Source organism: Ambystoma mexicanum, chromosome 6p, assembly GCF_040938575.1.
Source record: "Ambystoma mexicanum isolate Mex_15411 chromosome 6p, UKY_AmexF1_1, whole genome shotgun sequence".
Taxonomy (NCBI): domain Eukaryota; kingdom Metazoa; phylum Chordata; class Amphibia; order Caudata; family Ambystomatidae; genus Ambystoma; species Ambystoma mexicanum.
Genome location: NC_090935.1, coordinates 1,526,855,096 through 1,526,880,558, shown reverse-complemented (window position 1 = coordinate 1,526,880,558; position 25,463 = coordinate 1,526,855,096). Strand labels below are relative to the sequence as shown.

Genomic DNA, 25,463 nt, shown 5'->3' with positions numbered 1-25,463 from the left:
GGTGGGTATGAGTGTTAGTTTAGAGCTGTGAGTGGTGAGCAGGGGGGGCTGGGGGGATGAGGCCAGAGGGGCGGTTGGAGTGTTGGTGTCTGCTGTATGTATGAGGACATGATTGGGGTGCGAGAGCTTAGTCTGTGATTTCTATAGTGGGTGGTGAGAGGGATGCATGGGTTTATGTGCAGCTCTGAGCGTGCTCTGAGCCTGAGGAGCCTGGACTGTAGGAAGGTTTGGTCTTCTAGTTTGACAGTGTGGTAGCTAGGACAGGTAGCATGCATGGTGGTTGTGGTGGGGTACAGCTGGGAAGGTAGTGGTGAGAAGTGTGTGTGAGTGGGTGGCATGATGCTGGTGAGCCAGGGGGTGGCTAAAACGAGAGTTAAGGTGAGGATGGGGAGATGTAGGGTGGTAGTGGTGGATGTGAGTTGGCAAGGAAGCAATATTGCTGGTCTGCGTATCGTGGTCGGACACATTTGTGAGAGCGGGAAGCGCAAGGAGGTATAGATAGGAGATTGTGTGCACTGTGAACAGATAGTGAAGGGGGTAGGGTGCTCAGTACAGTCACAATCAAAGTTAGTTACAGTACAAGTGGGGGCAGCACAATCTGGGCAGTTGCAGTCAATATTTGCAATTATACTCAGTATTAGAAAGTGAGAGGCGGCACCCCTTAACAAGGCGGTGGGTGCGCCGCATACAGAGCGGGGAGCCCTTACTGAAAGCGGAAATATGCCAAGGGGAAGTACCCAGACAGGCATCACTCATGAGTAGAGAAGTGGGCCTTCAAACGTGCTGTGTGCACGGGTGAACCAGCTGATCACCTGATTCCCTGGGAGCTGTGAGTTAGAGAGCGGGAGGGGAGGGCGTTCTGAGTACTGGTACCCGGGGCAGGTTAAGCCATACAATACTGAGTACTTGACCAGAACAACGACAAAGGGGGCAGGCACAAAGGAGGGGGGCACAATGGACTGCTTTACCACCCCAGTGGCAAACTTGCTGCAGGGCCTGGAGAGCAGTCTTCAGCACCGGGAGCTGCGGAGGCCCCACAGATAGCAAGCACACCAGATCTGCACTGTGTGCTGGAGACAGTACAGCAAGGATTCGAGTCAGTCAACACCAAACTGGACGGTATCACTGTTGATGTATCCTCCATAAGGGCACAACTTGAAAGAGAAACACATCTTATCATTGAAGTGGAGGGGCACATTAGCAGCACATGGGATAATGTGACAGCATTGCAAGCAGCAGTGTCCACCCTAACAAGTGACATGAAACAGGTAAAGGCCAGAAACAACGTGTGCATTATTGCAGTTCCCGAAGATGCACTTTGCGGCAATGTGGAATTAGCTGTGGAGGGACTGTTGCAGGAGATGCTGGGGGAACCTGGTTGGTCACCACACTTTATAGTGGAACAAGCACACAGGGCCTTGGCGGTGAAACCTAAGCCAGGAGATTACCTGCGCCCTATTATTGCTCGCATAATGAACTACGCCGATAGGGACTTACTACTGCGTGCTGCAAGGGAAAAGAAGGAGCTTCAGCTGGGGTCAAATACCATTCATATTTATCCTGATTATACGGTGGCATTGCAGCAGGAGAAGCGTACCTTTCAGGGAGTTAAAAAGCTACTGAGAGAAAGTAATGTGTTGTACAACATGTTGTTCTCTGTGCACCTCAAGATTCAATTCAAGAACAAAATTAATTTTTTCACTGTGCCGCAGGAAGCGACGTCCTTCATCAAGTCCAAAATCCCTCTCCCAGGGGACCATGCTGGAACTGCAAACTGAATGCTAGGAAAGTTCCAGGAGATGGCGATTATTGCTATTTGCTAATGATGGTTTGCAGGAAAATGGCATTAATTCTGATCAGAGGGTTCACATATGTATCTTGGACCAAGGTCCGTCTCATAGTTCGTGGTACCACCCTGCGTGGCAACAGCCGCTCCGCGTGCAGGTTCTATTGGGTGGAAGTTTGTTGGGGAATGTGGAGGTGGGAAATGACATGAACAGAGTTTGGGTGGTACTGAAGGTGGGTTCGGGGAGGGGAAGGGTTGTCCTTAGTTGGGGAAGTAAACAGAAAAAGCACTTGGTGAAGACTCATAGGGTACTTTTGAAACGAAAACAGGCTCCAGTTAATAATGAAACGTGGCAAATACAAATATGGCACGTGTGTTCGGACTGAATACACTGATTACTTTATTATCCTGGAATGTCTGAGGGCTGGGAAACCCCATTAAAACGCGTAAGGAATTTGATGAAGCTGCAGGCAGAGAGTGTTGCGAAAGGTTGGGGGGAGCTGCAAACTCCTATACCTCATACTCTACAAGGGCCAGGAGGGTGATGATGTTGATACACCGAACCTTACAGTTCACCCTTATTGGAAACGTAGTAGGCAAAGGGGAACATTATGTCCTGGTACACAGCATGTTATGCGGGCGGGAGGTCCTATTGTTAAACGTCTATGGTCCTAATATAGATGTCCCTGGGTTTTATGAAGGGATATTTGGCCTCTGCTCTAACTACCCAATGGCCTTAGTGATATTTGGAAGGGATCTGAACACCATACTAGACGTGGATCTGGATCGGACCTCAACTACACCCCGAGATCCTACCAATGCTGCTAAAATCATACACACCTATATGTCTGATTTGGACTTGATGGATGTGTGGAGGGCAACAAACACGAGTAAGAGAGGGTACACGTTCTACTCGACTGTGCATAATATGCACTCCAGGATAGATTTGTGGCTGGTGTCTGGGCCTTTGCTGATGGAAACAAATGAGTGTCAGATCCTTCCCTGCACTATTTCAGATCACTCTCCCATATTGCTGACATTACACTTGAAGACAGGTGGCCAGAGGCTGACGCCATGGTGCTTGAAACCTGCAACACTTAGAGACCCTGTATTTGGCGCCAACGTGCGGGACCAGATTGCATTATACTTTGAGACCAACGTGGGTACAGTAGAATCTATAGCCACCATATGGCAGGCGTTTAAGGCATATATACAAGGTGTGATCTTATCTACTGAATTTGGGGTTCTAAAGGTTATTAGGGCAGAAATGAAGTGATATGAGGCCGCATAGCCTGGCCTCCAGCAGACATATGCCACGCATCCCACCCTTCGACTCATGCATGACATGAAGGTATGCCTGGATGCATTTAGGGAGGCAGCTGACAGAGAGTTGAAATACCTGGATAGACCTATAGTGGCGACATGCTATGGGGAAGCAGATAAGCCCATCAGATTTTTAGCCAACATGGCGAAAAAAGAGAGGGGGAGCACACATATACCTTGCATTGTGGATACAGAGGTGACCCAGCACACTCAGAGGGGGACATTAATGCAGTATTCCACAAATTCTATACAGAATTGTACTCGCCCAAAGGCGTAACAACTGCAGCTGAAATAAATAATTACCTGGGTAAGATCCCCACAACCCTATTATCAGCAGAGACCAGGGAATTTTAGAGGAGCAGCCGAACACCTCTAAAGGGAGTCCCGCGCTATTTTGCCTATATGTTGGGAACCGGAAATTGCTACATGTGCAACACCAGTAAGAATATCTATAATGCAAAGAGCCTGTGAGACAAGGTATCCACTGAGAACACCCTATATGATGTATCCCCGAAAGGATGACGGCCTCCTAAGGGAGATCCCTGAGGGAGTGTGAAGATGTAAGAGAAGGGGTTGGTGACATCACGAGAAATGAGTGATGCACTAAGAAAGAAGACAAAGGAAGACAATGTACAATAATGAAGAATCTGATGGCGAAGTGAAGAATCGAGAAGGCTTTCATGTGTGGAATGAAGATTGCACATATGAAGAAACACTGTGGAAAATGCAAGTCATTTTATAACTGTACAGATGCCGTAACGCAAGTAGACCTAAGTAATCATAAAAGGCTAGCTATACGTAGTGAATAGAGTGCAGGCGGTGCCGCCAATTTATATATGTGTAGAATCTGGATATTCGATGCCAAGATTTTAGCAAGCTTAACCTGTGGAGAAAGGAGGATTGATAGCTGTGCATGTGTCACAGCAAAGAATAAGCTGAAGCACGAAGATGGACCAAAGGAAAACTGCTTGGCCCGATGTCAAAGGCTAAGTTATCAGTCTTTGAAGAACAGTGAATGTGAGACACAGAGGCATCCCTTTATTAAGTTGCAAAGAAAGAACAACATGGGTTCCAAGTTCCTCTATTCAGGACGATTGAATGCTATAAATTTGGCCGATTCACGGTCTCTAACCACGTGAGTCCAATATGGAAAAAGAAGTGCGCGTGCAAGCCTGAGCCCGGATAAGAACGTGCCCACACTCCCTAATATTTCCAGAGACAAGAAGCTACTACAAGGCCAAGTTCAAAGACAATCTGAATGGCAGACGGCATGAGTGATGAGAGATGATGGGCTTAAGTTGGTGGGAAGGAACGTTCAAGTCCACCCACCAGCACCTGGGGTACCAGCTTACATGCTGCTAGAGAATTGAATATTCCAGAAGGGTGCTATTGCGCCAACCAATTGTAGAAGGCCATATAATGAAGGACCTTATAGTTTGATAGCCAATGATATCTTGTGTACTTAATAACTTTGACTTGCACCAGGGGAGGGCATGAGCTGCCCACCTGATTATGGAGACCCAATCGCAATCCTATCCCATATAGAAAGTATACTTAGATGTTTCCCTTGAGCCAACCACAATCCCATGTAGGTTTTGAAGTTTGTCAGGTCGTATGATGTCACGTATGATGAGTTTTTGCTATAAAAGTATTGTTTTTTATGAAATGATTCGAGATCATGCTGTGCGACGACCGTTGATGTCTGTTGTGTTCTCTGTTTTAGACAATTGATATTAAAACAGAAACGTTTTGGCAACTTCCTGAGTCGGTCTTCTTGTTTGGTGTGAAAGTTATTCTCCATCCCATCCATCGTACAATGTGTTGCCTCAATTAAAAGGACCATACGGGTTCACTTTGTAGCATGTCGGTGTCATACGCCAAGGCGAACAGTGATTGCTACCACGTTGGTCGTTATGCCGCAGTCTACGCCGTCATTAAAGTCCCCATAACATTCACCTGAACGTGCATTACCGGTCTAGTTCTTTTGCAATATGGCCGCCACTACGAGGTACTTAACATACTCACTCCCAGCGGCCGGTGCGTTGCAACCGTTACGCGATCGTGTTCTCCTCTGTGGTTAAGACGCTTGTTTCCCTTTCACGCTTCGCACAAAGCTCTTTACTATTTCTTTCTGTTTCTGCCTCTTGCCAAACATACCTTTGAGTTTTTGTCTTGCCAGGATTTCGCAGGATCTTTGCTTCTTGTCCTGCCTTCTTCTCCTCCTTCTTCTGGCGTCCTAGTACCTGCATCCAGATTATTTTCTATTCTTCTACTCCCTTCTTACTCCGTTCCTCTTCCCTCCTTCCTATTTTCTTACTTACGCTTCTTACGGTAATTGTAGGGTTCTTTCGCCCTTGGAATACTGGATTGCATCTTCCCAGTATTTCCCGCAGTTCTGTTTCCTTTCTACACCGCTGGCCTGCATATTCAACTGCCACACACTGGATTCTGGTATCATTACGTCAATCCTTCAAGAGGGATTTTTTTTAAGCACCCTGCTTTTTTCCCCTCGTTTACCGGCCTTCCCCCGGATAGGAGTCCCAGGTCTGCAGTTTACACGCAGCCAATGTGGTTTCTACTCGAGATAATCATACTCTGCAAAAGAAGGAACAGGAATATTTGACACAAAGACATCTGTGTGAAGACACATCACCACCAAAAAGCTCAGATGCAGTGGAACTTGAAGGGAGTGGGTTGGCTGAACCACGAAAGCAAGACAGTCAGATGGTTTAAAAGAATGACCCATTGACCTATAGTCTCTAGAGTTTCGGACGATCGAGAACCCTCTGCCATCTAGCCGTAAGATTGCAAGGTTTTCTGTGGAGAGCGGCCGATATATAATTCTTGCAAGAAAATCAAGACAGGTGGGACGGGTCCCTCTTTGATGAAATCCTTCCTGGTTTCTACAGGCGCTTTGAGGAACGGAAGGCGAAAGTGGTCGATTGGAGGGGGTGAGTCGATACCGAAGGCCTCGAACTGAAAGAGCGAATGGTGAGTAGACTAAGGAGAATGGCAAACTGAGGGGATTGGATTGTGGTAGTTTAAAAGTAACGGGGGATTAGAAAATAACAGGGAAAAGTAATCTATGTTTTTTGTGTGTAATTAAGAGAGAAGGCCCGAGAGTCCTAACCCAAGTGGGTTCAGAAAGAGTTGACATAACACTTCAATTGAAGTAATGTAGGCTAAAGATGTCAACTCAAATCCTGTGATCAGGGTATAATTAGGGGCGGAAACAAGAGGAGTGATCACTGAAGATAAATGTGAAGTCAACTAGTTTGTCTGTTTGTGTATCTGTAATATATTAAGGTGTCGAAGAGCGACAATTTTGTAAAGAAAGTTGAAAAAAGGGAAAGGCAACATAACGCCTATCTAGGGAAGCTGTCAGTAGCGACACAGAAGTAAGCTGAGACTATTGAAAAGTCCAGGTTTTTGAGCAGCGATTGTTGGAGCGCGCTCATATTTGTTGTTTTCGTAAAGGTATTTTGTGTAAACACTGGTAAGTATTGACAGTCAATTGAGACTCGTCACAATGGGTGACATTACACCCTATATGCACTTATGTAAAACGTTGCTGAAGCATATGCCCAAGCTCAAGCAATACAGTGCAGAATGGGTGAAAGGCACGGCAGATAAGATGTTCATTCCATGGCCACAAGGGGGATCATTGTCAAAAGCAGTTTTGCTGCACATGACCACATACTTGCACGCTGCGTACACGGGAAAGAAACTGGACAAAAATGTTAGCCATTTTGGAGCTTTGGAAATTGTATCAGGAAGAGAGAGAGGGTCCGATACCGGAAGATTGGATGCTTAATCAATGTGAAGAGAAAGGTGTTGAGCCCTCTGCTCCCCTTCCCCCACCTGAGGTAAAAGGTGATAGCACGGAAGACGTAGAATTGTTTCCATTAAAGGAACTAAAGGCGCAACGGGGTATAGTAATCTGATATATGAACCACCCGCTTTTAGTAGCAACGATAGTCCAGAGGAGACTAAGAGGAAACAGGAGATCTTTAAGGTTTTATAAAACAGGGAAGAGAAAAGTGAGCGATCGAAAGTATCGACGGAGATAGAACAAGAGATCAAGAGATGGAAAGGAGAGAAGGATAAAGCTGGCGAGGTAATGCTCGTACAGAACGAATGGATGGGAGGACAGCTATTACTCAAGCTAAATGGGAAGAGCATTGAGGAAGTTAGGCAAAGGGAAGATTGAGATGAACAGGATAGAAAAGACAGGGACCGAGAGAGGAGACTGAAAGAAGACAAATATAAAAGGAATAGTAGACAGCGGCGAGAACAGATGTACCAGGAAGAGCAACAAAGAATAGAAGGAAAGGCAAAGGAAGTATGACAACAGACAGAGAGCAATAGAAGAACGGGATAAGCGAAAAAGGAAGAGAGAAGAGGAGGAAGAGCAGAAATTGAGAGATAAAAGAATACAAAGATGAAGGGAAGAAGTAGAAAGAAGAGCAGGGTTAAGGAGAGATGAGAAAGGAAGAAGAAAGAAAGAGTTAGATGGGAAGCAACAAGCAAAGAGAAGTAGATGAAGAATTAGAACAAAAGAGGAGACAGTGGGAATGCAACATTGCTCATATTCAGAAGGAATTGATACAATGGAGCAGTATAGAAGTGTTCCTCCCGTTACAAGGAGCAACGTCAGGACCATCCAGAGTAATCCTAGAAGAGAACTTTGATATAGGGAGCATTTGAGATAGGATTGATAAAGCCTATCAAGACTTAAGACAAGGTGGTAAATCAGGAAACTGAGGGAAGGGAGAGCAAACCCTAGTCTTCCAATCACGAAGCGAAGAGAATAATCCATTCAGTCTTGAGCATAGAGCCTTGTCTTTAAGTAAACTGACCTTAGATAAGGGTGAAGGGGATGAGAGTCATACTAGTTGGGGACTAGATATGTCAGACGAAGAGAGAGACTTCTTCTGTGGGGAAGAGGGAGGAGATGCATGCGCCCCCGAGGGAGGCCTGCAGGCAGACAAGGAAGTGGGATGGTCTGATTTAGAGCAACCTAAAGATAGGACGCAAGACCCTATAGCATACTCAGATCGCCCTTAAAGACAATCGTGCAGCAAGAAGGGGGAGTCACTGCGATATGTAAACAGTTTAAGGTCATTGCCAGGAAGGAGGTAATCAGGAACCAATGTCCCTACTATGGATAGGCTGACGATGGGAGCTGATTGTGAATTGAGATTTACACAGTTTCCCTTATTGGAAAAAGGGAGAGCGAGGCCACAGTATATACCATGGCCACAGAGGGATAAGGATAATTTAAGGTGCAAACTCCTCAATATAATGGCGGGTGCAGTAACATGAATTTATGAGTTTGAAAAAAAGACCGGAGGAAACAGGCAATAGGGGAAATTAAGGGTCTCTTGGCAGCCATTATTGGAGAAAGGGCTGATGACATCTGGGCGGCAGCAGGGTATTTCAAGTGTCACGGCACAAAACACAGCGCACAATGGAGCGCCATTTAATAATTGTAGGGCGGATGTCGGGAGAGCTCTCAGAGTGCACTATCCCGATATATTGGACATGGGTGTGATGAAAGATGAACAGAATCCGCTTGCTTATATTCAGGACATTCAGGAGCGCTAGACTCTTGAAACGCGTGAGCCATGGACAAATATGGTGGCAGTATTTTACCACTTTTTATGTCAGGGATTGCCTGAACAGGCACAGTGGCAAGTGGAAGCCTGAAATACAGTTGTCTATAGTACACCATTGTCGGCTGCTGCAGGAGAAAAACAGGAAGAAAGACGATGTTATAAAAATGGAGGAAGCTAAGTTAGTCCAGAAGAAATTGTCAAAAGTACTTCATAGAAGGAGCAGTATTGGCAAGCGGAGATCGGTCAGGAGCACAGCAAGCAGTGGGCCCATCGCAAGCGAATAATCAGCGCCCGATGGACAAAGAGGGAATGGGTTTGTACCAAGGGGTAGAGGCATGGGCTATAGAGGAAGGGGTGGATTCCAGAATAATCGAAGTGGATTCCAGAATAATCAAAATGGGTTTCAGAATGGACTGAATAAGGGTCATAATGCGCAAGGAGGGTTCAGTCAGGGGGGACTAGTCAGATGATGTCCTCTTATATTTTGGACATGTGGGATGACAGGGCACATTGAGTGCACATGCGCGAGCCAAGGATATGTACAAAATGGTCAATTCACAAGAGGGGGGACAGCTTATCCTCCAGCATATAGCTCACAAGCTAGGGAAGGATTCACCCAAGATCAGACAGTGCATCAGACACAAGCGCCGCAAGCGAAGCAGGTACAGCAACCACAGCAATCACAACAAGCACCATTGAATTCACTGCAAGGACAGTCACACCACGCCCCCAGGCAGAAACAGCAGAATGCAAACACAGGACAATTATTGACTCCTATAATAGGGAGTGTCACTGTGGTGGGAGGGAAACCTATCACAGGTACAGGGGTATGTATGTATCCACAATAGGACAGCTCATAGAGCGACTTCATGTATTCAGTACTATCAGTAATACCAGACCCCCAAGAGGAACCAAGGGTTGATGTGACGAGAGGAGGCAAATCTTTTTTTTTGTTTTTAGTAGACACTGGTGCAACTTGTTCATGTATATGAGAGGGAAAATATCCAATATCTCAAAATGCATGAATGCTCAAGGATTCTCTGGAGCTACAAGTCGAGTTCCTTTTACCGACGAAGAACAAGTCTCTATAGGAGAGTGTGATATGTCTGTTCCATTGGTGAATTCACAGCAGACACCAGTTAATATTTTGGGAAGAGACTTAATGGCAAAACTTAACATGACGATTTCCTTTACTGATGAAGGCATAGTGTGTTCCACTCCTGGGCTACATTATATGAATATGGGTGAGATTATATTGCCATTTACAGGGCAGACTGCTCTGCAAGGTGTGCCAATGGAACCTGAATTTGTTCTTTATGGGGTGAACATTCTGTTAAACATGGCTCCTGGTTTGGTGGGAAGAACTATGAGGATACCTGATGAATTTGTGTTTAGACCACAGGTACCTATGGACGAAGAGGGGGGACAGACCACCCTCCTACAGCTAGATGCAGCCATAGTATGAGGGGAAATGGCAATGCCCAAAGGAACCGATGCTGAGGGTAGACCATGGAGAACAGTAATTGCCATCAGGGAAGGGTGCAGATTGACTGACGTCACTGATGATGACATGTTTAGAGATGATCTGTCAGATGATGAAGTGGTGTTCTTTATGAGCGTTATATAATGGTTCAGAATAGAGAAAAGGGAGATTCCACAGCGCATGGCAATAATACAGCAGCATCCAGCATTTTTTGATGAAGACTTGGAGTAAGTGCCAAACGTTTTATGGACTAAAGGCCCATATGATGTAGGCCTGCTAAAGGGATTAGGGGAGGTTAAAATAAAGGATAGCTGTAGTAGAGATTGAAATGTCTCACGCTCTGCCTCTTGAAATTAAGTGAACTAGTTGTTTGACATAAAAATTAGTTCAATGTGTCCTTGGCAAATTCTTCCAGTAGAATTTTTTTTAACAATCGCCAATAACAACTAAATAAATAAACAATTCAAATTCATCACTTTTTGTCCCTTGCTCTCTCCCCTCCCCTCAATTCCTCTCAACCGTCATTCCCGCTTTCTCCCATCTTCTCCCTGAGGAAACGCCCCTCCTTCTTCAATACCTCTTCCCCCTCTTTGTACCCCTGGGGTAGCCTGTTCGTGCAAACAGCAATACCAATTCTCCTTACCACGATAATAATCATTCGGCTTCACCCAACCATCATTTCACCAACGGTGTCCCCAGCACCAGAAAAACCCTCCCCGGAGGTGTTCTTTCTGCCCCACCCCCCATAACTGTCCTATTTAATTCTTGTTTAATAGTTCCTTCTCCTTCCTTCAATTTAACTCTAATTTATTTATTTATTTTGAAACATTCCCCACAACAACCTTGTTTCTAGACATAAAAAATCCCAAACTAAGAGAACCGTTCTTTATTTCCTCTTCTTTGTAATTCATCCTACTTCCTTTCCTCCAACACTACCCCTTCACATTGCTCACCATGCCAACCTCGCTTTTGTCTGCTCTTTCTTCTAACAATGGCAACTCTTCGTAAACCCGTCAAAACCAGCTTACCCCATCCTTAAATTATAACTAAAACTCCCTCCAACTGCCATGGCCAACTGCCATGGCCGTACTTACTTCTCTACTTAATCTTAACAGGCCTCATGCCCTTAATCCCCGCCATCAAAACATTCTCTTGGGAGAAAACACTATACCCAAATGCCGTAAAACCTTTATACGCCTACATTAACAGACACCCTGCATACATTGACTGGTCCATTATAATCGTTTTCAAAACACCACTTTCTGCTGCATCTGTGAAAGAAAATTAAGCACCACACGTAATTGAACTCAATCCACCTTACTGCACTCCGCTACTCCTCCTATCATACCTAAAACCTGACACTGTAAACCTTATATTACCTTTCCCCCCCAATAATTCCTTGCACTTCAGAAATCTTTCTCCTCCTCCTTACTCACTATATCCCCTTTCTGGCAAATCCCTCACCCCTGTACCTTTTCCTGTGCTGCTCATACACTCAGAACCCATCCCCTTACCGCTTTTCCTGGTGTCCAATTCTCCCAGATACCAAAAACCTGTTCTCAATCTTTATGCGTATGCCCCATGTTCTGTTTCCTAAACATGGCAGCACTGACCATCCCTTCCCCAAGCAGCCAAATAACTTCCTTTCCCTCCTTGTTTATTGAATTTATTAATTAATTATTTATTATATTCATGACCACTTCTTTGCCCCAAACCTCTTGCAATTAAACTATCGTCATCTGCACCAGCACCCTTATTATGCACCCCCCATGGACCCTACACCCCCCCCAAACTTTGTTTGTCCCACCTCGTCCAACCTCTCCTCCCTAAACTGCTGCACCCACCCCCATTTTTCCCCAAGCCCTTTATCTACTATTGAACTGTCTAACACATTCTCTTCCCTGCCAACTCCTCCTCAGAGCCCTAAAAGGTCATTTTCAACATCTAGGCCCCTTTGTCCATAATTCCTGTTTCCCCATTTTTTAAAATGTTTTATAATTATTATTTATTTACTTATTTCTTTATTTATTCTTTTTCTTTTGAAACACACCCTCCTGCCCCTATACACCATGCCCATCTACTAACTGCACTCCGACACCACGTGCCCACCAGCCCACTGCTCCCACCCACAATTTTGTTCTGAAAACCTGAAACTCCTCTGATGCTCCCCTTGTTATTATTTCTCTTTATTTATTTAATTTCCCTACCCACAAGAGCCCTAACCTGTCTGGTGCAAATTCATTGAGTATTCTTGCGGACATCGCCCTGGTCTCCTCTATCCATCATATGCTCTCCAATCAAGTACCCCCAACTAATGCCGCAAATAACCCTTTTCTTTCCCATATTCATCACTTCAACCACAAAACTGTCTCCTCTCTTCTGCCAATCTACGTGATATCTTGTAACCCAACCTCATTTTATATGGGGCAGCAACCTGAAAAGTATCTCATGGCTATCTACCCACCAATATACCCTTGTATGGGTACTCCACTGTACCCACCATGACCATGCCCAATTGCTCCCTGCTCCTCACCATGCACCCTGCCTTATTGCTCCCCCACTGCACCGGGGGCCGTACCTGCTCCCTCCGTCCATGCAGTTTAATCCCCCCATGCAGTAACTCCACCCCCTCCTCATTTTGTCCATGTACCCCTGTGTTCACTGTTGTCAATACTTGCTCCCTTGCTCTCTGCTACACACCTCACATGCTGTCACCCCTTTTTCCGGTTGCCGTACATGCGTCTTCTGTCCGTCCATTTAATTCCCACTGCGCACTGCCCTCTGTGACACCACATCCCTTCTTCTAGGCCACTGTGCCCCCATGTTCACTCTTGCAAATGTTCCATATCATCAATGTTTCCACCACTGCACCAGAGGCCGTAAATGCTCCCCCGTCCATGCCGTTCAAACCACACACCCTGCTACTTCACGTAGCATCACTGTCCACTTTATCCCCCTGCCCTTGTGTGCCGCTCTTCCTCCGCTCCTTCACCCGAGTGCAAATCCACTGATATAGCCCTTTTTCACTCCATTTTTGTTCCTTGATTTTTGTAAATCCTCAATTCCTTTCCCTTCTTTTCCTTTTACATTTTCTCCTCTTATTATATATTTTTTAAACCATCCTCTCCATCCCTGTTTCGAAAAAGTATAACTCCACACTGCTACAATGTTCATCTCCCCCATTCCTCTCTCCTTCACCTTCTCCAAACCTCCCCCTTTAAATGACATTCTCTCCAACCTTGATCATCCACTACCCCCGTTACTCCACATTTTATTTCTTTCTCTTTTGGACCTGTATTCACCCATCTTAACTGTCACCAAACTCAACTGACACCCCCATCCACTCCCCATAAATCCACAAACGAAACGAGGTACAATAAATGATTACTGTGTTGTCGTTCATGCAAACCCACCAACCTCTTGACCCGATAATGTTCCCACCCCCCATTCCTTCATATAGGAAATCCTTTCCAACTGATCACCTCTACCCCTCCTTCGGCAACCCTTCCCCCGAAAAATGTGCTGGCTCCCTACTTCTTCCTGCCGCCGCCCAGTCCTGCCCCGGGTGGCGCAACCAATAACTGGGCAGTAAAGTGGCACAGGCCAGATCTGCACTTTCAACGATCTCCTATACCACAAGGCCCAGAGTGGCCATTCAACCACCAAATTCCCGCACCTTGCTCTGTGCCGGGTCTTATACCTCATCCCAGAGTAGGCCAACCCATATTTCCCTTTAATCACTACACTCTTCTCTCAGTTAACCAATCACCCCCTAACCTACCCTCAAAAACCCTATATTCACTTTAAAATAGAAACCAAAATTATCTTCCCCTTCCCTCCATCTCGAGCCCTCCTTCCAGTCACTGCCAATTTCTGGTGGTCAGACTCTTCGCCAGGAAGAGAGTGGGGGTAGCGCTCTCATCTGCAGTTGCCTACATCTGGGACGACCTACCTTCCCCTCAAACTTGCTGTGCCACCTGAAGTTCGGAAACGGCCCAAAACGTACTTCTTCACTTCCACTATCTCTCTCTCTCTCCCCTGCTAACCAAACTGTATACTGCGTTGACTGGCTACCCTCAGACTCTCATGGGTACCAGGCCCCTATCCTTTTTCCTGTATCCCCTGCACTCTCCCCCTTCCTGCCGCACACTAGGAGCTGTATCTGGAACCTTAACAGTCCCATTCCCCTCTCACTTCCCCTTGCGCTGTGTGTCTCGCACTTGCACTATCTGACTGACACAAGGCTTAGACTGATCGTTATTTTGTCCTCCCTTTGTGTTTATCCCTCATCTTGTCCTTCTTAGAAACACTTGTGTACGGGCTCACTATAAATTAATTATCATATCCTATCCTACTCCCCGGGCTCGTACCACTGTTACGCTTATTGTCCTCAACATCCCTTTCAAACCACCCTTCTTGGCCCTCCAGTTCTCCAATGCCATTTCTTTTTATTATTATTACCCACCCAAACCTGTTCCAACCTCGGATATCCATTCTTCCTTCATAATTATTCTTTATTTTCATTTATTCATTTAATGTGTATTATATTTATTTAATCACATCCTTTACCCACAAATACACCTCCTGCATCACCTGCCGCCGGCCGGGCAGCCAACCAAAATCTCTCCCCATTCTCAGTGCAGGTGACGGCATTCTGGCCATCTCCCTGCACCAACCTATCTGTCCCAGGGACGTGCTATTCCCTTCTGGTCCTGTTGTAGAGGGGGCACCCTAGCCCCTCCCTGCTGCTGCAGCCATGGATGATGACGTTCGCCAACTCCCTACACACTCATGGACAAACTGTGGCCGTACTAACCCCTCATAAAGCCGCCCTATAAAGTAACCCTGTTGTCCTCCTCGGTGGCTCCCCCCAACTTGGCATATCCCCCTCGCCCCGGCTCCCTTACACCCCTTCCTGATCCTAACTAACCCACCAGCACTTTTAACTTACGTTATCCGCCTGCCCTCTGACCACACTGCCAGAGGTACTTCCCTTTACTCCTGATGCTCTTCTTGGGCAGCGCCCCCCCTAGTCCTGCCCACTAGCTGCTCCATCCCCGCTCCCAAGCCCTTGTGCCCCCCCTCCTGCTAACTCCGAAAACAAAAACTGGGAGAGGTGCCAATCTAACACCCCCACCCTCTGGATGACCCCCACCAACTGCCCCTTCGGGTCTCCCACCCCGATACACACCCCCGAGGATCACCCCTTCACCATACTGCCCATTGAAAAACATGGGGGGAAAGGTTCCCCTAGCAGGGACAAAAGGGGGCTCTGCTATGCAGGTCCCTTGACATCCATCACATACAACCTGTAACATTTTTATTAAATTGTCCCTAACCGTATATTTTTTTAACCTCCTCCTACCTAAACCACCCATTCTGTCCCCGGACTGCTGGAAAACCGGGAGGGCCGTGCACCGCACTGCCACCTAGTGGTGAGCGATGTGTAGCGCAGTATACCCTCCACAGAGAAACGACAGCATGGTCACAGCTCCATCCTGCTCTCTCCCAGCCAGCACCGCAGGACAATCGGGCCGCGGCCAGGAGACCAGACTGGACAGGAAGGTAAGTAAAGTTATGCCCACACATAACCCACATACATAATAAAATATAAACCCCTACTAATCGTTTTATATACAAATATTAATAATATATATTTCTTGTATAAAGCCCATCCTCATCCTCTATTCCTCAACCCTCCGATTGCCCCGTAGGCCATCCACACGCCACCACAGCAGCAGCGGGTGCCGACGAAGGTACAGGCAACATGGAATGGTGTTAGCCGCCAAATGTTCCTGCACCGTCGCCGGCACCCGTATATAGCAGCGAATGGGTGCAATCTAGCCTCCGCCCGACTTGCTGGTCGGGTGCAGTGCCCAAATCCTCCCCGGGGAGCAACGTGTAGCGCGTGCTACCCGGCGCCCCACTTGTAGTGCTGTGAGGTGCATGGGTTAGTGGGGTGATTGCAGCGGTGCTGCTGTTTCCAGGGAGGCTGGCATTCATATATTGATGGAAGATTATGGCTAGGCCCACAAAGGAGGATTGACTACAAAGGGTACCTGATACCATTTTCATTGAGAACTTGGCAAGCGCCTTGCATTACAGCTGGTTTTCTGTTAATAAACTGGGGAGGTGCTACTAGAGTACTGGTTCAGAAATGCCAGTAGATAAGGCATCGGGATGACATGGGGGGTGGGGGGGACAGCCGCGTGGTGTGGGCTGACTGAGCATAGGACATAGGACTATACCTCGTATTCCGTGCCATTTGTGTGTCATCTCATTTCATGGTATTTCTTTTTATTATTGCAATTGTCGGCCCAAGGTTTTTTTTAAGAGCAATAGGTAACAGAAGAATGCTTGCAACCACTCAAAAAGCCCGAAATAGTTTGTAAATGTCATGCAATTTATTTGTATTTTATGACTCTGTTATGAGGTTTCTCTGTATAGGAACATTACAAAAAGGTTTTTTTAAAAAAGCCTCAATGTCTATGATGACTCCAACCCTTGAAGCGGCCTGCCTGCTGACATCTTCAGGTGTTGTTTTTCAGGTACTGATATGGAACCTAGATACCCCTGAGTGTGTACTTTGGAACCCAGTGAGGACCATCGACGTGCACAAGGATGTGATCCTCTCCCTTTCCTTTAACACGGATGGGAGCTATCTAGCCACGGCCTGTAAAGACCGAAAGGTCCGCATTCTGGATGCGCGTTCTGGAAAACTTATACAGGTACAAAGGCCCTCTGCCACAGCATGCAATTGCTTTGCGACATAGTGATGTTCGGTGTGTGGATTCTGTGTGTGCACCATGAAACTGGCTCGGAGGGAGCAAAGCACCGTGACAGTCTCGTAGGAGGTGGCCAGGCCCGTGCAGATTTAGGTAATTTGAGGTCTATGGCTCTCAGAGAGGGTCAGAACAATAAATTTGTTGTTTAAAGATTTCAAAAAGGCTTTAAGCAACAATGGTAAATGGCATGCTTGATGGCGCACTTCAAATATGGGTTTAACTGGGGCAGGCTAGCCTAGTCCAAGGGATCACCTGGGCTGAGCTACCATGCATTTGCAAATATTGGATCACAGTCTGCATAATCAACCCCACTTCCTACTTCCCTATGGCAGAGGCGTACAGGAACGTGTGGAAGAAATCCTTAACCTGGGCCAGTCCTGTAATCACTCTTCTAAAAAAACACTGAAGATCAGCATTCCTAAAATACAGGTTATTGGTTAGATACGCAGGCGTGTTAGCTGGTGGCCAGCCTGGAATCAATGAACTGGTCATGATGTCTAGACATTCCTTCACCTGCACAGCAGGCATTGCCTACTCCTACAGTACTGTAGCATGAAACGGGGTGCCGCCAACTTTAACCAGAGCATATCATTTGCTGATAACCTTCCAACTGCTTTAAGTGGCCTAGGGCGCTCTACCCAAGGAGCACTGGCAAATAAGACCAAATCCCTGTCAACACCCGGCGAAGGATTACTCAGCCCTACTTCCCTTGCATATTCAGCTCAACGTTGGATGACAACGAGGCACTGACGTTGCATGAGGAGACTAAATCACATTGCAAGATCTCCATGAAAGATTATATGCTTTTATGATCACCAGGCCATACATGATTCAAGTGAATGTTTTACTGTACATATGTATATAAGATCCTCTTGTAAATGTATATAATGATTCTTTGTTATACCTGCATATCGGATCCCATGTGTAAATGTTTAATGATTCTCTGTTATACCTGCACATCTGTAACCTTTTACAAATTGCGCCCTGATGCCTCCGGGCCTGTTGGTTTGCGCGTTATGAATAAATAAATACAAATAAATGCGAGACAACATTACCAGACTAGAATTCTTAAAAATACACCCTATGCCTCAACATCATTGTGGACACCTTCTACATCACAGCACGGAAAATCAAAGACACCAGATCCAAAAGCCCCAAAGCCTCCCCATTTTTCTTTCAACACTACATCTCTCCTTTGACTACTTTCAGTATGATCATCTACACCAAAGAAATGGAAGCATCAAACCCTCAGCGGATCCCTAAACGGAACCGAGCGTAAGGGAATTCCTGACAATGGTAGATGCAAACATCACCCAACACTGATCCCATCCCTTCAACAAGTTAGGATCCCTGACCTTTTAATGCATGCAATGATCCCCCCCCCCTGAAAAAGCTACAGAAGATCCAAGAACTTGGCAGATACTGCAACCTAACATCCACCACAAATATCCTAAAATGAAAAGTCAGTAAATAACTACAGAATGTATGGCTGCAAATGTATAGTATGCCTATTACCCAATCACACTTCGAACTCACCAGGAGAACTAAACATCACTGACTTTCCAAAGGTGCTCCTCTCAACATGTAACTGCAACCAACGTTCAGCTTTGAGACTTCTCGACCTCTCTGCAGCCCATGTTTGTGTTTTAGGATGATTTGCATGTATTTGTTTGTTATGGGTTGACGCTTGGACCAGATGTTCTGTACACGGACTAAAACAGTGCGCATAAGAAGTCCCTTTGCATAATTACATTGAGTATATGCGTGTATGAAAGCTGGGTCACGTGAAGCATGGTCTGGAGAAATAACAAAGGAGCACTAGACGGCAAAGGGGCATCCATTAATATAGTACACATTCAGCCCTGGGGTAAATGCTTCTATAAGTAAACATATGCATATTTAAGGTTTCACCTGCAACAAGGTGGGATGGCTGTGAGGATAAAGTGAGTGTCTCTAAAGTGAGGTTAGAGTATCCCCTTCACTGGCTAAGATGTGGAGCTGTAGCCTAGTCATAAATACTTCTGTCCACTGACAGATTATGGAGACGTGGTTGGTGATATGCTTAGAGATGTCTCGGCCAAAGAAGTTTCCCCAATAAGGAGGAATATAGAGTAAGGTGCGGTGGGCCATTACAGAGGATGTATGAGTTCTACGAGATGGAGAAGGATCTGTCTGAGAGGCTATCCATTTCAGTGTCATGCCCTTGGAGGAGGCAGGAAGGATCGCAGTGTGGAAAGAGGCTGCAAGCTCAAGTCGAATGTGGATGAAGAAAGGTATGAGCGGTGAACAGTGGTTTGAAATTTGGAAACATGAGCTAGAGCAGTTTCGGTGGAGTGTCTGCTGTGCAATCGAAATTTGTGGGGCTTCATAGTGTGTTAGCCTCGAGGTATTTGAAGTGCAATTGAGTACAGGAAATTGGAGCTTTAAGATTTTGAATTGGTGAGCCAGAAGGCTGGTCTATTAATAAAAAGGGATTGGTATTACCAATCATGTTTTTTTTTTAAAGAGGCATGTGACTATAGTCAACTTATAAGCAGGGTGGCTAGTTGCCAGTTGACCAGAGAAGTTGAAGATGGAGGAGAGATGTGAGCAGGTGATAGTTGCAAGTTCCTTGACCATTGGGGTAGGAAAGGGATTAGTAGGAGGGCAGGGTGGTTTACCCTTGCAGATGGTAGGTGAAAGTTTGGCTGGGGAGCTAGTAGGGGAGTGATATAGAAGAACAAGTTACTTACCAACTGTAACGTTCTTTCGACTTGGTGTTCCTCCCACGTATTCCTCATCTTGTGATAAATCGTTATCTCCAGCATTGCTGCTTCGGAAAAAAAAATTCTCGGCAGAGGGCGCTGTGCTCGAGGTCGTGGCATCGATTGTCCCTTGCCGTACTCCGTACTCTGTCGACGTCACCGATGGTATAAATAGCTCGAGCCGCGCCCGTTGCTTCAGTTCTGTTTTTTCGATGATATATATATATATAGGAGGAACACCCAGGCGTGTCCCATGACCGATACATTCTTCGTGAGAGGAAAGTGTAAGAAAACGTAAACTGTACTCTGGGGTAGGATGGGAGGGTCGATGAGGAATACGTGGGAGGAACATCCAGTCGAAAGAACGTTACAGTTGGTAAGTAACTTGTTCTTCGAATGGATTGTGTCCTCCCATGTATTTCTCATCTTGTGATAGGCTCCCATAGCAGTATCAATTTTTGGAGGTGGGAATACTAATTTCAGTTTTCGTGGACAGAATGCATAACTGCCTTTGCAAATAAACCCTTGTTAGAGGAGGCAGTGTCCAAACAATAATGTTTTAAAAAAGTATGCATTGTTTTCCAGGTTGCAGCTGCACAAATATCTGCTGCCGGGACTCCCCTCTTTAGAGCCGTAGAAGTAGCCATTCCCCTTGTAGAATGGGCACAAAGCCCATCTGGTGGTTCTTTTCCCGCTAATCTGTAGTAGCATTCAACTATGGCTAATATGATCCAGAGGGAAATGGTCTGTTTTGTTACAGATAAGCCTAATTTATGACCAGTATAACCCACAAACAGTTGGTCATCCTGTCTCAATTTAGCCATCCTTGAGATGTAAAAACTAAGAGCCCTCTTGGGATCTAATCTGTGTAATCTCTCCTCTACTTTGCCCAGATGAGGAGGATAAAAAGTTGGTAGTACTATTTTTTGTGACAAATGGAAGTCTGAGACTACTTTTGGCAAGAACGAAGGTTTAACTTTAAGGACTACCTTATCTTTATAAAAAATAGTATATGGTGGTTTGCATGAGAGAGCCTGAAGTTCGCTAACCCTGCGGGCTGATGATAGGGCCACAAGGAGGACAGTTTTTAGAGTCAAAAGCCTCAATGGACATGAGTGCAGAGGCTCAAAAGGTATGCAAGTCAAGAATTTTAATACTAAATTTAAGTCCCAAGTTGGTACATGAAAAGGTACTGGAGGGTATACATTAGTAAGCCCCTTTAAGAATTGAATTATTAACGGTATTTTGAAATATGAAACCTCTTCCGAGGAGCGCTTGAAAATGGACAGCGCAGCAAGGTATCCTTTGATTGTTCCTATCTGGAGCCCCAGATTAGCTAGATGTAGTAGAAAAGAGAGCACGATTGGGGTGCCACACTGAAAAGGGTCCACATCCTTGTCTTTGCACCAGTTACTAAACCTGTTCCAGTGACATCGGTACAAAGACTTTGTTGCTGGTCTTCTGGCCGAAAGCAAGATTTCCATTACGTCATCCGGAAGATCCCAATCCTTGTATCTCAACCTCTCAGAAACCATGCATGAAGGTTGAGTGTCTTGACCTTTGGATAGAGAACCTGACCTTCCTCTTGCGAGAGAAGATCCTCTCTTTGCGGAAGACGTATTGGAGGGCAGATGGACATGTCTAGAAGGTCCGGGTACCACATTCTCCTGGCCCAATCCGGGGCAATTAGGATCATGGTTTTCCTGAACTTTCTCAACCTCCTGGTTACTTGAGGAATCACGGGGACTGGGGGAAACGCGTACAGCAGTGGAAACTTCCACTCCACAACAAATGCGTCTCCCAGAGCTCCTCTTTGAGGAAATTCCCTTGAGCAGTACTGATCGCACTTCCGGTTGATCGCGGTGCAAACAGATCCACTTGAGGGGTTCCCCAAAGGGCGAAGATCTCCAGAAGGACTTCCTGAGCCAGCTCCCACTCGTGAGAGACCGTGCTCTGCCTGCTCAGAGCATCTGCCGCCATGTTCTTCTCTCCGGCTAGGTGAATTGCCGACAGAGAGATTCCCTCTCGTATTGCCCAGAACTAGAGCTGCATTGCTTCTCTGCACAGTGGCAGTGACCGTACACCTCCTTTCTTGTTGAGATAGTACATGGCCACGGTATTGTCCGTCATTATCAGGACATTCTTTCCCTGTACAGAGGGCAGAAAGGCCTTCAGAGCTAGTCTGATTGCCCTCAGCTCCAATAGGTTGCTGTGTTGTTTGGACTCCAATGGAGACCAACGACCGCTGATTGTCAAATCGTTGGTGTGTGCTCCCCACCCCGTGAGTGAGGCGTCCGTCACTACCGTTATCTCCGGCCATGGTTGCCAAAAAGACTCTCCCTTGAGAATGTTGTCGTTGCAAGCCCACCATAGAAGATCCTGAGCAACTGCGCTCGGGACTTGCAGAAGATCTGACATATTCCCTGAGAACTGGGACCACTGAGTTCTGAGTGCCCATTGAAGGGATCTCATTCTCAACCTGGCCTCTGGTACTAGGAAAATGCAGGATGCCATGAGGCCGAGCAACCTGAGAAAATCGAAGGCCAGTAGATGTTGGGCATTCTGAAACTTCGTTACCATCTGCTGGATGTGGAGAGCTCTCACTTCGGGAGGCGAGGCTTTTCCCGATGAAGTGTCCAAGACTGCTCCGATAAACTGCAGTTTCTGGGATGGAATCATGTGGGACTTCTTGAAATTGAGGGAGAAGCCCAGTTTGTGGAGGAAGTGGCAGGTGATCGAAAGATGTTCCTGAGCTTGTTCTGGAGAACTTGCTCTGATCAACCAGTCGTCCAGGTGGGGATATATGTGAATACCTCCTCTCCTGAGACTTGCTGCCACGACCGCCAACAGTTTGGTGAAAAACCTTGGGGCGGAGGTCAACCCGAATGGCAGAACTCCAAACTGATAATGAGAATTGCTAATCGCGAACCTCAAGTACTTTCTGTGCTTTGGGTGGATTGGCACATGAAAGTAAGCATCCTGAAGGTCCAATGATACCAAACCAATCTTGGAGTTGGAGAGCCTGAAGGATCTGAGAAAGATTCACCATCTTGAACATGTCCTTCCTGAGGAACTTGTTCAAGTTTCTCAAGTCCAAGATGGGTCTCAGTCCTCCGTCCTTTTTTGGGATGAGAAAATATGGGGAGTACCAACCCCTGTTCCTCTCCGCTACAGGTACCAGTTCTATGGCACCTTTCTCTAGCAGGGTTAAAATTTCCTGCAACAGGAGCGGATCCAGAATTTTGGCAGAGTTGGCTCCCGGTGGATGATTCTGAGGCCTTTTTAGAAAGGGGAGACAGTAACCTTGGGCTACTGTTTCCAGTGCCCAAGCATCTGAGGTAATGCCCCGCCATTCGTTCAGATTTTGACAGATCCTGCCTCCCACTGGTGTTTTTTGTGTAACAAAGTCTCAGAGGGATTTGGAGGCGGCTGCAGGAGTGGCTGAGGGTACATATGCCGCTCCTGAGGCTGATTTTGCACCTCTTCCTCGTGCTCCACGAGGGAAGTTTCTTTTGCCCCTTTCAGAAGCCTGTCCTCTTCCTCTACCAAAAGAGGAGTAGTATCGAAAAGAACGACCCCTCCAGGAAGATGAGCTGGAATAGGGTTTTAGAGGCTGGCGCAAAGAGGTGCTAAGTGATTTAGCTGCCGCTTTCGAGGTCTGAAGTTTTTCTAGCCTTTCATCAGCCTTTCTGCCAAAGAGCCTCGAGTCATCAAAGGGCATGTTGAGGAGTCTAGCTTGCACGTACGGTGCAAATCCCGACTTCCTCAACCACGCAAATCTGCGTAGCACAACGCTTGCAGCCATGGATCTGTTGATACTATCAGCAGTATCCAGTCCAGACTGGAGGCATTCCCCCAATGCCTCCTTCCCGTCTTTGACTATATTCAGGAAGCCTTCCCTTTCATCGCCTTCCGGAATATGATCAGCCGCCGCTGAAATACAGTCCCACAGGGTATGGGTAAACCTGGCTAGGGTACAGGTGACATTTGCTGACTTAAGTGCCATACTGCCTGACGTGAAAACTTTACGTGCCCAGGCATCAATTTCTTAATCCTCTCTATCTGGAGGGATAGTTGGATAAGCAGTTTGTTTTGAAGTAGATGCTGCCTGAATGACTAAACTGTCTGGAGTCAGATGTTTATTCAAATATTCAGGATCCGTTCCAGCTGGTCTATATTTTCTTGGAAAAGTGCTATCTGCAGCAGCAATAGTTTCTGGTTTTTCCCAGTTTTTCTCCACAGTCCTTTGAAGGGCCCTGTGAAAAGGGTGAACAGGATCTTTCTGAGGTCCCTTGACGATTATATCCGTCATGTCATCTTGTTAAAAAATGGGTGAAGTATTACCCCAACCCATATATTCAACTACCCTGGTCATAAGACCCCTGTACCCAGCATCTGCATGCTCTGCAGGATCAGGTTTGGCGAACTCTAATTCTGGGTATGTGTCAACTCCACTGGCAGAATGTAGAGTATCACTCAGGTCTCTCATTCTAGATTCCTGGTCAATAAGTTCCTTCAGGAACTTGTCTTGTACCATAAGTAACTCCCAAAGGAGTAACCTCGCCTTCTTCTGAAGCAGACTCTTCATAGATTGCTGACATAGATTTGAAAAAGTCTGACCTGGGCAAAGGAATGAATCTCCTTTCTTCCTCTTCCATCTGCTTCGAAGGAAATGGCGAATCCCTCGAAGTTTTCAAAGGTGTCTTCGAAGTCTTCGAAGTTTTCGAAGATGACTTTGATAATGGCATCGATGACGCATTTGGCTTTGTCGTCGAAATTATCGACGTCGAGGGCGTCGACGAAGTTGTCGAAGTCTTCGACGACTTGTGTTTCTTGCACGGCCCCGGAGAGGTGCTCGACTCTCGAAGATTCTTCGACGGTTTTACGTCGACTCGAGGTTTTTCGTATTCCTCGACGCTACTGGTCTTGGCCATGGTAGCCTTGGACTTCCCTTTGTCGTCCAATGGAGCGACTTTAGGGGTATGGCTTTTTCGAGGGTCTTTCGAGGAGGTCGGGCCGCATTCTCGAAAACCTCCATCATGGTTTTGCAGAATTTTTCCCACTTACTGGGAGAATCCAATTTAGTCGGACAACGAATTTCTTCAGTCGACTCTGAAGAAGAAAATGATGAGGGAGATCTATGTCTCCTCTTCATTTTTTTCGATGACGACGAAGAGTGTCTCGATCTACTCCTAGATCGAGATCTCTTCGAGTGCCTATGGCGATCCGATTCCTTAGAATCAGTCGCTTTCTTGTGTCTTTTTGACGAAACCTTTTTTGAGGCCTCCCTCCCCACCGACAGTTTACCTCTCCTCTCACAAAGAGCTTTTTCGGTCATCGATTGGCAGGACCCGCAGTCGTCGGTTCGGTGACTGGAACTGAGACACCAGAGACAAATCCGGTGGGGATCGGTGATCGACATCTTAGATCCACAATCTGCACACTTTTTAAACCCAGTTCTGGGTGTCGAAGGTGTCGAAGATGACGACATTTTCTTCACAGAAAATAGAAGCGTGCCGTTCTCGATAGCGAAGCGATCGGAAAAACAGAACTGAAGCAACGGGTGCGGCTCGAGCTATTTATACCATCGGTGACGTCGACAGAGTATGGAGTACGTCGAGGGACAATCGACGCCAAGACCTCGAGCACAGCGCCCTCGGCCGAGATTTTTTTTTTCCGAAGCAGCGAAGCTGGAGATAACGATTTATCACAAGATGAGGAATA

General features: G+C 46.4%; 1 protein-coding gene across 1 annotated transcript in view; it reads left to right on the top strand.

The window, feature by feature from the left end:
* Positions 1–25,463, top strand: part of CORO2A (coronin 2A) — a 633,746-nt gene that overhangs the window by 290,074 nt on the left and 318,209 nt on the right. Inside the window, exon 5 of the mRNA XM_069626393.1 lies at positions 16,759–16,938. Within this exon, the coding sequence (XP_069482494.1) occupies positions 16,759–16,938 (180 nt within the window). The remainder of the gene's footprint in view (positions 1–16,758; positions 16,939–25,463) is intronic.